The sequence below is a fragment of the Crassostrea angulata genome, chromosome 8 (genome assembly GCF_025612915.1).
Source record: "Crassostrea angulata isolate pt1a10 chromosome 8, ASM2561291v2, whole genome shotgun sequence".
Taxonomy (NCBI): Eukaryota; Metazoa; Mollusca; class Bivalvia; order Ostreida; family Ostreidae; genus Magallana; species Magallana angulata.
Window position 1 is genome coordinate 44,655,668 of NC_069118.1, and position 13,233 is coordinate 44,668,900.

General features: G+C 34.5%; 1 protein-coding gene across 1 annotated transcript; it reads left to right on the forward strand.

Annotated features, from left to right (window-relative positions):
* The first annotated feature begins 615 nt into the window (after nt 1–615).
* On the forward strand, nt 616–2,557 carry LOC128158197 (uncharacterized). The gene has a single exon (XM_052820957.1). The coding sequence runs from the start codon at nt 1,064–1,066 to the stop codon at nt 2,300–2,302; it is 1,239 nt and encodes a 412-aa protein (XP_052676917.1). The 5' UTR covers nt 616–1,063; the 3' UTR covers nt 2,303–2,557.
* The last annotated feature ends 10,676 nt before the right edge of the window (nt 2,558–13,233 follow it).

The window sequence follows — 13,233 nt, forward strand, 5'->3', positions numbered from 1 at the left end:
AGTTTTCATTGATACACATGGTGAGTTATTATACGTGTTTTTTTTATCGCATGATGGTAAGAAAGTTGACACATTCTCGTGATATTGGTTTACTTCAAGATTATTCAATCGATCAACAATAGATCATTTTAAATAATTGTACTGAACCGAAGGTAGGGGCCATCTTTTTGATAGGCATGCACTCTCTACCAATGGCTGATACATTCACCAATGCTTTTGTTTACCAAACATGTATGCTTTTAACAAACATAGGTAAGAAATGAGACTTACGCTGTTTTATTGTACTTATAAGTCCATAATTGATTTCTAGAGGGAAGGTATTATGCACAGATCATGAGGAGTAAGGGGTGGTTTGCCCTCCCACCCCCTCAACCACCCCTCTTGAAAAATTTAAACCTATATGAATTTATATTTGAGGATTGTTAAATTATCGAAATTATTCCTACGATTTTATTTAATGTATATTCATATACATGCGTTTGATGTGTGATTGGAAGGGGCAGGTTGGGGGTAGGTGGTAGGTAGAAATTATTGACCCCTGAATAATATTTAGTAGCAAAATAAAGAAATAGCTTCCTCACTCGTTTTAGAACTTTTCTAATTTCAGATGGCATTATCTGAATCCCAAATACCACCCGACGCCCAGCATTATTTGGTGTGTGGCACTAAAGACTGTAAGAAAAACTGCCAGTTTTACTGCAATAATTGTCACCAATCATTGTGTGAACAATGCAGAAATGAACATCGGAAGAATAAGAAAACCAATATCCATGAAGTGGTCCATTATAAACAACGCAAACGACCGTTTCCTCTGGAGAAATGCAAGACCCACCCATTAAGACACATCGATCTTCTTTGTGAGGAATGCCAAATTCCCATTTGTTCTAAATGCACAGCCACAAAAGAACATCGCGGCCATGTGTTTACCGATCTAGAACTCGTTTTTGATGAAAAATGTTCATTTTGTCACATAGAAATTACCAAAATTCAAAGCTATTTTGAGCCTAATTCTCAGAATTTAAAAAAGGAAATTGCTGGAGATGTCACAGAAATTAAGAAGATCATGGAAGGGATAAGAACATCTATGAAGGCTGAAGCTAAGGCTGTAAAAAAGCTGGTAGACACAGTCACATTAGAAAATATAGAAAAAGCCGACAAAATAGAACAGTCATTATTACAAACATTAAACGGCCAAAACCAAAGAATAGATGACTACATCAACTTTCTCAATGACTTACTCAAACAATTTTATTGTTACCTATCTCCTACAAACATAGAACAATTAAAATTGTCTCTCAAATCAGAAAACTTGATTATACGACCCATACCAGAAATATCCAAACCAGTTCTGCCCGTATTTACTGCTGGGCATTACAACAAGGAAGATTTTGCCAAACTTCTGGGTAGAATAACCGTTTCTAACAGTGAACCAGAGAACAGAAAAATAAAACGTATGGGAAATGCCTCAGCCCAGTTAAAACCTATAGGGAAACAGAGAAATCTGCCCCCCTCTGTCACCAAGGTCAGGGAGTACACAGTACCAGGTGTTGATAATGTATATCATATATCACTGGGTAAATCAGGCACACTCTGGGTCAGTGATAGTAGCGGTAACCTTGTTAAAACAGATCTACAGGGGAATCAGCTAAAATGGATACAAACCACTGATATCAGAAATGAAGGCTACCACACTGTCACACAGGGCAGGGATCTGATCTATACAGACAAATCATACGGTGTCATCTGCAAGATAACACCGGTAAATAAAGTCACTAAATTCATTAAAACAGGGGAATGGGAACCAACAACTATACACTCCTCTCACATCAACGGTGACATACTGGTGGGGATGATAAATTATAAAGAGGCTAAAGTCACCAGGTATAACAAGACAGGGACAGAAATACAGAACATACAGAGGGACGACAAAGGAAAGGAACTGTATAGTGAACCACACTTCATCACAGAAAACACCAATGGTGATGTCTGTATATCAGAATATGAAATAGATGCTGTAGTGGTGGTGGATAAATCAGGACAACACAGATTCTCCTACACAGGTCAGGGGTCAGGGTTCACTCCCAATGGAATATGTACTGATATACTCGGTCACATCTTGGTGTGTGATGAATTCAGTAACACAGTTCATCTTCTGGATCAGGACGGTCAGTTCTTGTCTCTACTACTCACACCACAACAGGGAGTAGATGATCCCTGTAGTGTGTGTGTGGATGACGAAAACAATATATGGGTGGGACAACGTTATACCAACATAGTGACAGTGTACAAGTATCTACAGTGAACATTACATATCCATACAAAAATTAGTTACATAAATATGGCACCGTGTGTATGTTGTGAGACCGTGTAACAACAACTCTTTGATTTTGTACAATGCCTGGTACAATGTATCTACGGTGTACATATACATCATTTATGTAAACCTGTGTAAGTTTATTCGTGATATTTCTGATTACATTTTTTTCATTGCAGAAGAGTTGACTTTTAAATATTCATGTACATGCATTAACAATGTTTGTCTTTAATAAAGTTATTAGAAACAGCCAGTTTCACTCTTTTCAATAGCTATCTAAAACCCTTATACAAAAGAATCTACCTATGGTATGTTTGGCCTGAATACAACTAGCGGCTCTGCTATCGATCGGTTACCTGAGTCTCGTAATGCATCTAAATATATATAGGGGCAGAGTTTTGAAACAAACTACAAAAATAAGGTCAAAGAGGTTCATCTTTATGAAAAGATAATGTACATAGGAATAAAAAACATATGGGAATTTAATGTGGAATCATCATTACGTACTGGATGTATCAATTAGTGCATTACAAGAAGCCCTTTTATAACCTCTTAAACGTGCACCGTCCCCCACCCCGCAAAAATGGACCAAAGTAACACAATTAGTTTCTGCAAATACTGACTATTACAAAATCATCAAATTAAGTACTACGATAGGAATCGGAATTAATTTCTTCACAACTTTGCTTGAAAATTGCATTAGAAATTTCTATTCCTTTACAAGTAATTTAAAAAAAAACTTTTGAAGCCTCTAAATCCCTAATCATTTGGGCCAGCCCCTTTTTCTCGTATACAGAATGAAAGGCTTCGGTAAGACCCACAACTTTTAAGAAACATCCTGTCTAGCTTGTAAGGTTTCAGAACACCAGGGGTGTCAAATAATATTTTATATACGGTGGCGGATAATTTGATAGATTTTGTTTTGTTTTTTAACAAAATAAACTTTCGGTAGTCGATCATCAAAGCGGTGAAGTGCATGACTTCAGAATCGCTAAAATATTCACCAATACAGTGACAGTGTAGTATCTACAGTGATCGTTATATCTACATACATCATTCAGGTATATCTCTTGTATTCATGTTGTGATACAATGTTAAAACAACACTATGATAGTGTACAATTATTGCTACATATGTATATGCAGTGTACATTAAAGTACATGTATATTATTCACATGAACCCTCTGTATGTTTGTTTGTAACATTTCTTATTAGAGTATTTTCATTGCAGAAGAGTTGATTATTGAATATACATGTATTAACAATATTTGTTTATAAAGTTACAAGAAACTGCTAGTTAAAATCTTGTCAATAGCCATCCAAAGACTTATATTTATAAAGATTTTCTAAATAATTTTTTTAAGCGTTGATTTCGAAAAAAAAACCACATATCCCATTATCCCATATAAATAAGGTCCTAATTACCTATAACCATTTTTTTTTCATTTTTCCCACTAATCTTAATTTGCACATGAGAACAAAAGCCAGACCTGGCATTACATGTACATGTAATAATATCATACATGTGTTTCAAAGATAGTTTTCTAGTACCACTTATTAATATTGTCTGTCATTTGAAAGATTTTATTTTTTTTTTCCAGAAACCACGGATTAGAAAACGCTAAAGATTATTGTATCTAGCGCTGTTTACCTTCGCAAAATTCCTAAATTTTAAATCTTAATTCAATATGCAGAGAGAGAGAGAGAGAGAGAGAGAGAGAGAGAGAGAGAGAGAGAGAGAGAGAGAGAGAGCGTTTTCACTGCTGGTACGCTAACATGTGACACAATGTTTGCATTTTTTCTGCATTGTCGCCTCCCTCATATGTATTTGTTTTTTCAGCATTCATATATAAGTGTCAATAACAAAAGGCTTTGTCAATGAATACCTGCAACAGAAAACACAACAGGTGGAGTCAGAACAACTCTAAATTCATTCTTAGCTTCAACCGTCTAACGCCACTTGAGGATTGCTGATGGTGACTCTGCCGTTGGTCACTATGTATCGAGGGCCCACTATGGGCCGGGTCTGCCCATCCTCCCTGGTAATAGTCCACTGGTATGTGGGCTGAGTGAGCCCAGTGGCTGCACACTCCAGATAAACCTCAGAGGTGGATCCAAGGATTTCTGTGTCAGTGGGGTACAGGTAAAACTTGGGGCCCCTGGGTGCTGATTCCTCGTCAGGATAGTTCGTCCCGTATGCTACGACAAAATATTCAGTTGAGTGAATATCAATATTTTCTACGACATAAATTTTGTTTTTAATAATCATTCATATCTGAGTCACATTACACTAACATCAAAGTTGATAACGGTAAAATAGTCCAGAATGCTCATGAAGAAGCCATATGACAAATGATAGACCTTATAAAAGAGACTATTAGAAGATAATTAAGGTCTTCCGTTTCCAACGGAAGACCTTATAGTGATTGTTAGGTTTTTTCTTTCTTTCTTATTATTATTATTTTTTTCCCCTTTTTCTCTCGTGAATTTCTCAGAGATGTCTTGATGGATTTTTATAAAATTTTCAGGAATGACAGAAAATAAAAAGATCTAGAGAGTTTTAATTAAAAATGTTCTAAATTCACTTCCGGTCGTCCGTTTCCCGTCCCGCGACAAAAAGCTTGTCACCTCGAGTTCTAAGAAACGGTAAATACTTAAACATTCAAACTTTGTGGGATGATAGACCTATAGCTGTAGATGTGTTTAAACACTTTTGTTTTGTTCGTCATAACTTCCGGTCGTCACCGGAAGCACTTAAAAATGTTTTTTTTTACGCATCAAATTTTTTGTCAATAGAATAAATAAATAAGAATAAATCTATACATAGGAAATCTCTGTGATGTAATATCAACAAAAAAATTCTTCTTCCGGTGAGATATCTCAATTATCTCAGGTAGCTTTTTTAAAACACATTTTGTACCCACGAGATCTCAGAACCTATAAGCGATCAAGACACGAAACTTTCATGGATGATAGACATTTGATTGAAGATGTGTTTAACCGGTTTCATTTTGTCTTCCGTCACTTCCGGTCCATACCGGAAGAGTTAAAAAAAATGGAGCTGTTTATCAGTATAACTGTTTTCCTTTGATATATTTTAGTTAGATAAATGAAAAATAATGTACAAAAGGCAAGTATACATGAAATATTGAATACAATTTACATTGAACACTTCCGTTTGCCCGTTTCCTTGTCCAGAGACCAAAAACCTGATTTCGACGAGATCTCAAAAACAGTAACGACTTGAACAACCAAACTTTGTGGGATGATAGACCTATGTATGAACATCTGTTAACACTATTGTGTTTTATTTGGCGTAACTTCCGGTCGTCACAGGAAGTACACCCAATTTTGATTTTTTAAAAATATTTTGGTTATTTAGCATTGAAGTAACATTTTAGCTATAGAAATACAAAAAGTCATCTACACATGGTAAAATAAATCTACTTCCGGTGAGACATCTCAAATATCTCAGGTAGCCTTCTTTTTTTAAAACAAAGTACCCACACGATCTCAAAAACTGTGATAGATCAAGACTTATATAGATAATGGACATTGATTGAACATGTGTTTAACGGGTTTCATTGGGTCCTACGTCACTTCCGGTTGATACTTGAAGCGTTCAAAAGCAATAGAACTTTTTTAAAAACTTTTAACTTTTAAAAAAACATTTTACTCAATATGATGAACAATAACGTACGTAGGTAAATGAGCTAACATATCTACTTTCCGTTTTTTAAATCACTTCCGTTTCTTCTTTTCCGGTCCCTAGATAACAACCTTTTTTTTCAACGAGATATTATAACTAACGAAAACTTGAACATCCAAACTTTGAGGAAAGACAAAATGTACATGTATCCATTTTCTGTTTACAAGATAACTGGATTTTTTGTGCAGATTAATACATGAGGAACGGAAGACCTTTTTGTTGCTATAGCAACAAGAGTCTAGTTTTTTTCCTTTTTTTGTCCACAAGATTTCTCAGAGATGGCTGGATGGATTTTCTTGAAATTTTCAGGACTGACAGTAAATTATAATATCTCCAGGCGTTTTTTTCATTTTTTCAAAATTCACTTCCTGTCGTCCGTTTCCTGTCCCGCGACAAAAAGCTATGGACAATGAGATCTCAGAAACGATAAAGACTTGAACCTTCAAACTTTGAGGGATGATAGACCTATAGTTGTAGATGTGTTTAAACTATTTTGTTTTGTTCGTCGTAACTTCCGGTCGTCACCGGAAGCTCTTCAAAAATTTTGCTTTTACGCATTTAATATATTTCTCGGAGAATTGAAATATAAGTATAAATGCTTACATATTGCATCTTTCCGATGTTAACTAAACATAAAAATTCTACTTCCGGTGAGATATCTCAAATATCTCATGTAGCCTTTTTTAAAACAAATGTTTGAACCCCGAGATCTCCAAAACTGTAAGTGATCAAGACACGAAACTTACAGGGATCATAGACATTTGATAGAAGATGTGTTTAACCGTTTTTATTTGGTCGACCGTCACTTCCGGTCCACACAGGAAGAGTTCAAACAAATCAAGTTTTTTAAAAGTTTAACCAGATTTCCCAGAGATGGCTGGATGAATTTTCTTGAAATTTTTAGGACTGATAGAGAACGATAATATCTCCAGGTGGTTTTTTTCATTTTTTCAAAATTCACTTCCATTCGTCCGTTTCCTGTCCCGCGACAAAAAGCTATGGACAATGAGATCTCAGAAACGATAAAGACTTGAACCTCCAAACTTTGAGGGATGATAGACCTATAGTTGTAGATGTGTTTAAACTATTTTGTTTTGTTCGTCGTAACTTCCGGTCGTCACCGGAAGCACTTCAAAAATTATGTTTTTACGCATTTTATTTGTTTAACACATAATTGATATAAAGGTATAAACGCTTTCATATGTCATCTATCCGATGATTAATAAACAAAAAAAATTACTTCCGGTGAGATATCTCAAATATCTCAGGTATCTTTTCAAAACAAATATTATGACAGCGAGATCTCATAAACTGTAAGTGACCAAGACACAAAACTTACACGGATAATAGACATTTGATAGAAGATGTGTTTTACCGTTTTTATTTTGTCAACCGTTACTTCCGGTCCACACCGGGAGAGTTCAAACAATCAATCTTGTTTAAGAGATCTACTGTTTTTGTTTGACATAGTAAGACAAATTGATAGTCAATAAAGTCCTGTTGTCTAATAGTTATGAAATACTGAGAGAAGCAATGTCTTACAATTAAATTGATACATGTATATCAAAACGGAAGACCTTTTTGTTGCTTTTGCAACAAGTGTCTAGTTCAAATTAAAATTGATCTTACTAAAGTCCCTGTAATCTTTTATGATTCTAAAGGCTTCACTTTTGGCTGTTTCACAGATGTAGCTATATTTCTTACTGCCATCTCCTTTTGTCAAACTGTATTGTCCCTCTAATATTAGAAACAAAACAAACTTGATTTACATGTAAACAAAGTAAGAATAACATGCAATAAAACTGTTTCATGAATTTGATACAATTATATATTCTGACCTGTGTCAGACCTGAAATGATATAAAATTAAAAAAAACTGCAGCATTGTTCCCTTTGATATTGTATTTATAATGTAAATTCCTTTTAATATGCGAGTATTTAATTCGCGATACCGTTGTTTTGTATCAAATCGCGAGAATAAAAAATAGCGAATGCAGGACATTTATTCATATTACTTATAGTTCACAAATCTCAGAAAATAATGGCAAGAATTCAAAATTTGCAAGGATGCTTATAGCGATTTTACACGGATATAAATTCCTCACGTTTAATTAGGAATTTACAGTATAGCTTCTAATAGACATTAAAAAATATTTATGATTGTATATCTGTTGGAGGCAGGGTATATATTATGTACATGTTAATTCTTGCATATTTATTCAAAGCATAGAATATCATACTGCATTAAGCCTTTTTACAAGAACTCTCTCTCTCTCTCAATCACTTATTCTCTGTCACCCCCTCTCTCTCTTTCTCTCCTCCCTCTCTCTCTCGTACTCTCTCTCTCTCTCTCTCTCTCTCTCTCTCTCTCTCTCTCTCTCTCTCTCTCTCTCTCTCTCTCTCTCTCTCCACACAATGATATTATTTTTAACTTGGGTGCACATCACTACTTTAGAATAATTTCAATTCCAAATTAGTCATTTAAAAATATTAAACTTTAAGGAAACACATTCACAAAACTATCCTAAATCAAAATGTACAGCAATCAAGAATAAGCATACCGTTGTACTGGTAGATGACATGAAATCCAGGGTTGTTCAGTTTGGAGAATTTAGACCACCGTATAAGTCCACTTAATGGTTTGCTTAGGTTGTCTAGGGCGAGGAAATTGTCTTGTTCAAGGGAAACAACTCCACTTGTATACCAATTGTTCCTGCAATTCCAACAATAATTAGATCAACAATTTCAATTTCTCAACATTCAACTGTACAATACTAAAAGTTTGATACTTGTTTTAAAAATAAATGTAAGCTAGAGGAAAGTCAGGGTAAAGGGATTTTTTTAAGTCTTTCATCTTTTTTATTCCCTAAATAAAACTTTTTAAGCTTAAGACAATAAGTATAGCATGTAAATATACAAAATGTTGAAAATTTATTAGATTGTTGGAAACTAATCTACAATGTTGATGTCTAAGTGCCCCATGAATTCACACACAAACACAAGAACATAATTAGTATACATGTAGTAATGTCTGGTCCCTGTAGATAGCCGCTTGCCTTTCTATGTCAAAATTGAGCAACCAGTTTCTAACAAATAAGTGTTCTGTCCGACTTTCTACTCCAAGAACTTCTCCTCCATTCTCCTTAAAAAGAACATCATGTTATATATAATTCAAAAACTCAAACTTCCCACTTATAATTATATACAATATCATAATTATATATGTACTGGAAAATTTTATTTCCTGTTTGTACCTGTTTTAATAAAATTAAGGATAATTTTAGTATTTTTTCAATATTACTTACATGTAATCTCTATCTTGAATTTAAATAATAGCATGAAAGCTTGAATATACACATATTTTGTCTGGAAATTTGAAAAGCTCATCTTATATAGCATTGAATACAGAACAGGGTAAATACACCATAATCATCATTGTAAGCAAAGTTCGTCATCAGCTGTGCATGATAAATTTATTATTGTACATTCAAGCACATTTACCTTACAAAAACTTGAGCTTTAGTATATGTTTCATGTGGATGAAATACAAATTTGTAGCACTTTGAATTATGCTCAATCCATTCTGATGGACAATCTGTAAAAATACATTACATATATTTATCAGTTCATTTTTTAAATCAACAAGCTTACTACAAACAATTAAGCAGCGAGAGAGAGAGAGAGAGAGAGAGAGAGAGAGAGAGAGAGAGAGAGAGAGAGAGAGAATGTATACACTCTTATATCATATAGATAATAAAATATCCAATTTTTAAATGAAAAAACAATGTTAGTCATTCCATATTTTAGATATATAAAGAATAAACTTTTTTAAAGAAACAATAGGCCCTTATTTACTAGCTGAGTGTAAAAGCGACTCAGACGCCAAACAGGTAAGTTCTCACTATGGCAGAGAATCAATACAAACCAAACAATGGGAATGGATCCGACTTTAAAATCAAATCAAACAAAGCAGCCAGCAGTCCTATTTTACTTGGAGACATATTTCATATCAATGTAACGATTATATCAGTAAACTCAGTAACAATAAACTCAGTAACAATTACAGTGAGTCGATCACGTCTTATAATTCAATCAAAAGTTGATTTTTTGGCGCCACAAAGCAGATGGAACAGAAATAAATGAAATTCCGAACCCGATCATAGTTCACGTTTCACACACATGATGGCATGTACATTAACTTTAACGAAAAATCGTTAATTTGAAAAATATTTTGTTCAAGTTTATACACAATGTTAACCTTAGGTCATTCGGTTAAATTTTTATGCTATTTAAGAATGTATCTTATATACAGGTAACTCTCTATGAATTCTATTAAATTAAACAGTACATGTAAATATATTTGATTGAATTCATAAACTCCTTAATTATTTAATGATGATTCTTTATTCAAATTCATAATACGAGATCAAAACAATAATTATTATAAATTTGGGACCAAATCAACGCACTTCTAAAAAAATTCAAAGTGCGTTAAATTTTACACCTAACGCGCGTTATTCAATTTGTATGCACACACCGTTGCAGTTATGAGACTATATCTTTCAAAAAATAAGGATTCAATACTTAATGGATCCGCCCATGACATCCGAATCTAATATCCGTGTCAGCTGTTTCAAAATTATTTTACACTGTCTCAATTACATTCTAGATGTAAACTTTTCAATGAGCAGGCACGTAGTATCAGGGGGGGGGGGGGGGGCGGGGCAGGTGGGGGGGGGGGTGGCTGGCCCCCCTCTTTTTCTCGCAGCAACATTTTTTTTAAAATTTACAGATATAAAAATGAATTATAATGGAGTTGCCCCCCCCCCCCACTTTTTTGGAAGTTAGTAAAAGTTGATATGAAAATAAGGAAATGAGTAGTCAAATATACCCCCCCCCCCCCCACGGATTAGGAATTTTATGATTTGGAGGGAAAAAAAAATTTGGTAGGGAATAATTTTGTATTGGAAGTATAGTTGAGTCAACCCCCCCCCCCCCCCCCACGGATTAGGATTTTGAAGAATTTTGAAAACTTTAAATTTCCCTTTTTTCCTGTTGGTGGCACCCCCACTTTCAAAAACGATGCTACGTGCCTGATGAGGTCATGAGTTATGTTATTCGCACTTAAAGTCTATGTATGTACGTGTAGAAAATGTATATACAGTTGACATGTACATGTATATGATTTATTAAAGTTTACAACATACTGGTCAATACATTATATACTATGGTGACTAACTTGTATACGCCCAACATCCACGGATCTACATGTATAGTGGGAGACAGACAGAAACGTACGTACTATCGTTTATGAAAGTGGGGTCATCAGCCTCATTCAAACAATCAAGACAAGCCAAAAAAAGGACTCAAAAAACTCTCAAAATTTTGAAAAATCCTTATCAAATGCGGGGGGGGGGGTTGGGTCAGTTATCTGTTTGCTTCAATTTAACAAATGATTTCCTTGTGTTCACTTCCATTTATCACATGCCCGCAAAAAGAGTGTAGGGGGGGGGGGGGTTGAACACCATTTTAATTCCACTTCTAACATGTATATTTTGGAAAAATTACTGCAACGAGAAAAAGTTGGGAGCCAGCACCCCTCCCCCCTACCCCAATGCTACGTGTCAAAGGTATAAACAGTTTATTTGCTAAATAAGTCTTAATCTATAAGTATAGATAGACATAGGTAGTTCAGTATCGTTTATTATTTTTGAACTTGCATGATATCGATCTAGTGGCGTCGGAAGCAAATGGAAAGGGGGGGGGGGGGGGAGCTAGAGTAATCATCAGAAATCTTGACAAGCAAAAAAAAAGCCTAATTCCAAAATTCATGAAATTAATATTTCTAATCGGGGGAGGGGGGGGGGGGGGTAGTACTAGTAGTATACCTATAACTCAAAAAATTCTTACCTATGAATTTCTTTTCTAATAACTGCAATATCAGTCTTACAATTTCCTTATTTTCATTTTAATTCCTTACATTCTACCACAATTGTGGGGCGGGGGCGGCGGATTTCTGATACCTCTATTTTACCACTGACGGTCAGTTCCTGTCTATACTACTCACACTACGACAAGGAGTAAAGTATCCCCGTAGTGTGTGGGTGGATGATGACAACAATCTCCGGGTGGGACAACGTAACACCAACACAGTGAAAGTGTACAAGTATCTACAGTGAACATTGCATATCCATACACAAATTAGTTACTGTGTGTATGTTGTGAGACAATGTAACAACAACTCTGTGATAGTGTACAATTACTGGTATCTACAGTGTACATTGAAGTACATGTACATCATTGTGTATGTTTATTTTACATGTTTTTATCCACAGTGAACATGATATATCCATACTTCATTTAGATTCTGTGTTGTATATTGTGAACAATTCAACAACAATTATGTGTACAATGACTCATCTACAGTGTACATTAAAGTACATATATACATATTATTCATGTAACCCTCTGTATGTTAGTTTGTAACATTTCTTATTCGATTAATTTTTTTACTGAAGAGTTGACTATTAAATATAAATGTATTAACAATATTTGTTTTCAAAGTTATTAGAAACTGCTAGCTTAAATCTTGTCAATAGCTATCCGAAAGATTTTTACATGTTTTTATAAACAAAGCTACTGTATCTATACTAGTCAATAGGACTGAAGTACGTTGTATTACGTCATGAGAAAATTTTCTGAATGATATTTATAAGCATTGATTTCAAAAAAAAATCAACCCATTATCCTAAATAGGCACTAATTACTATTAATATAACCAATTTTTTTTTCTTCATAATCTTGTAAATTTACATACATTTGATTGACAGAGAAAACTCAGATATGACATTACATGTGATAATATCATAGATAGTTCTCTTGTACCACGTCTTGATATAGATCGTAAACTATTACAATAGTAGTCTATCATGGCAGATTTGATTAAAATTACCGGAATCACGGACTACTAAAACATTGAAGTTCTATACACATGTATAGTGCTTTCACAGTTCGAAAAAAAAAATCCCACATTTTAATCTTAGTCAAATGTCATAGAGAGAGAGAGAGAGAGAGAGAGAGAGAGAGAGAGAGAGAGAGAGAGAGAGAGAGAGAGAGAGAGATGCAGGTCTAGCCCCAAGTCTGAAAGAAATCAAATGGAAGATCATGGATCTGCAGCGCCACACACTGAAAAAATGGTGTATTATTGCGCA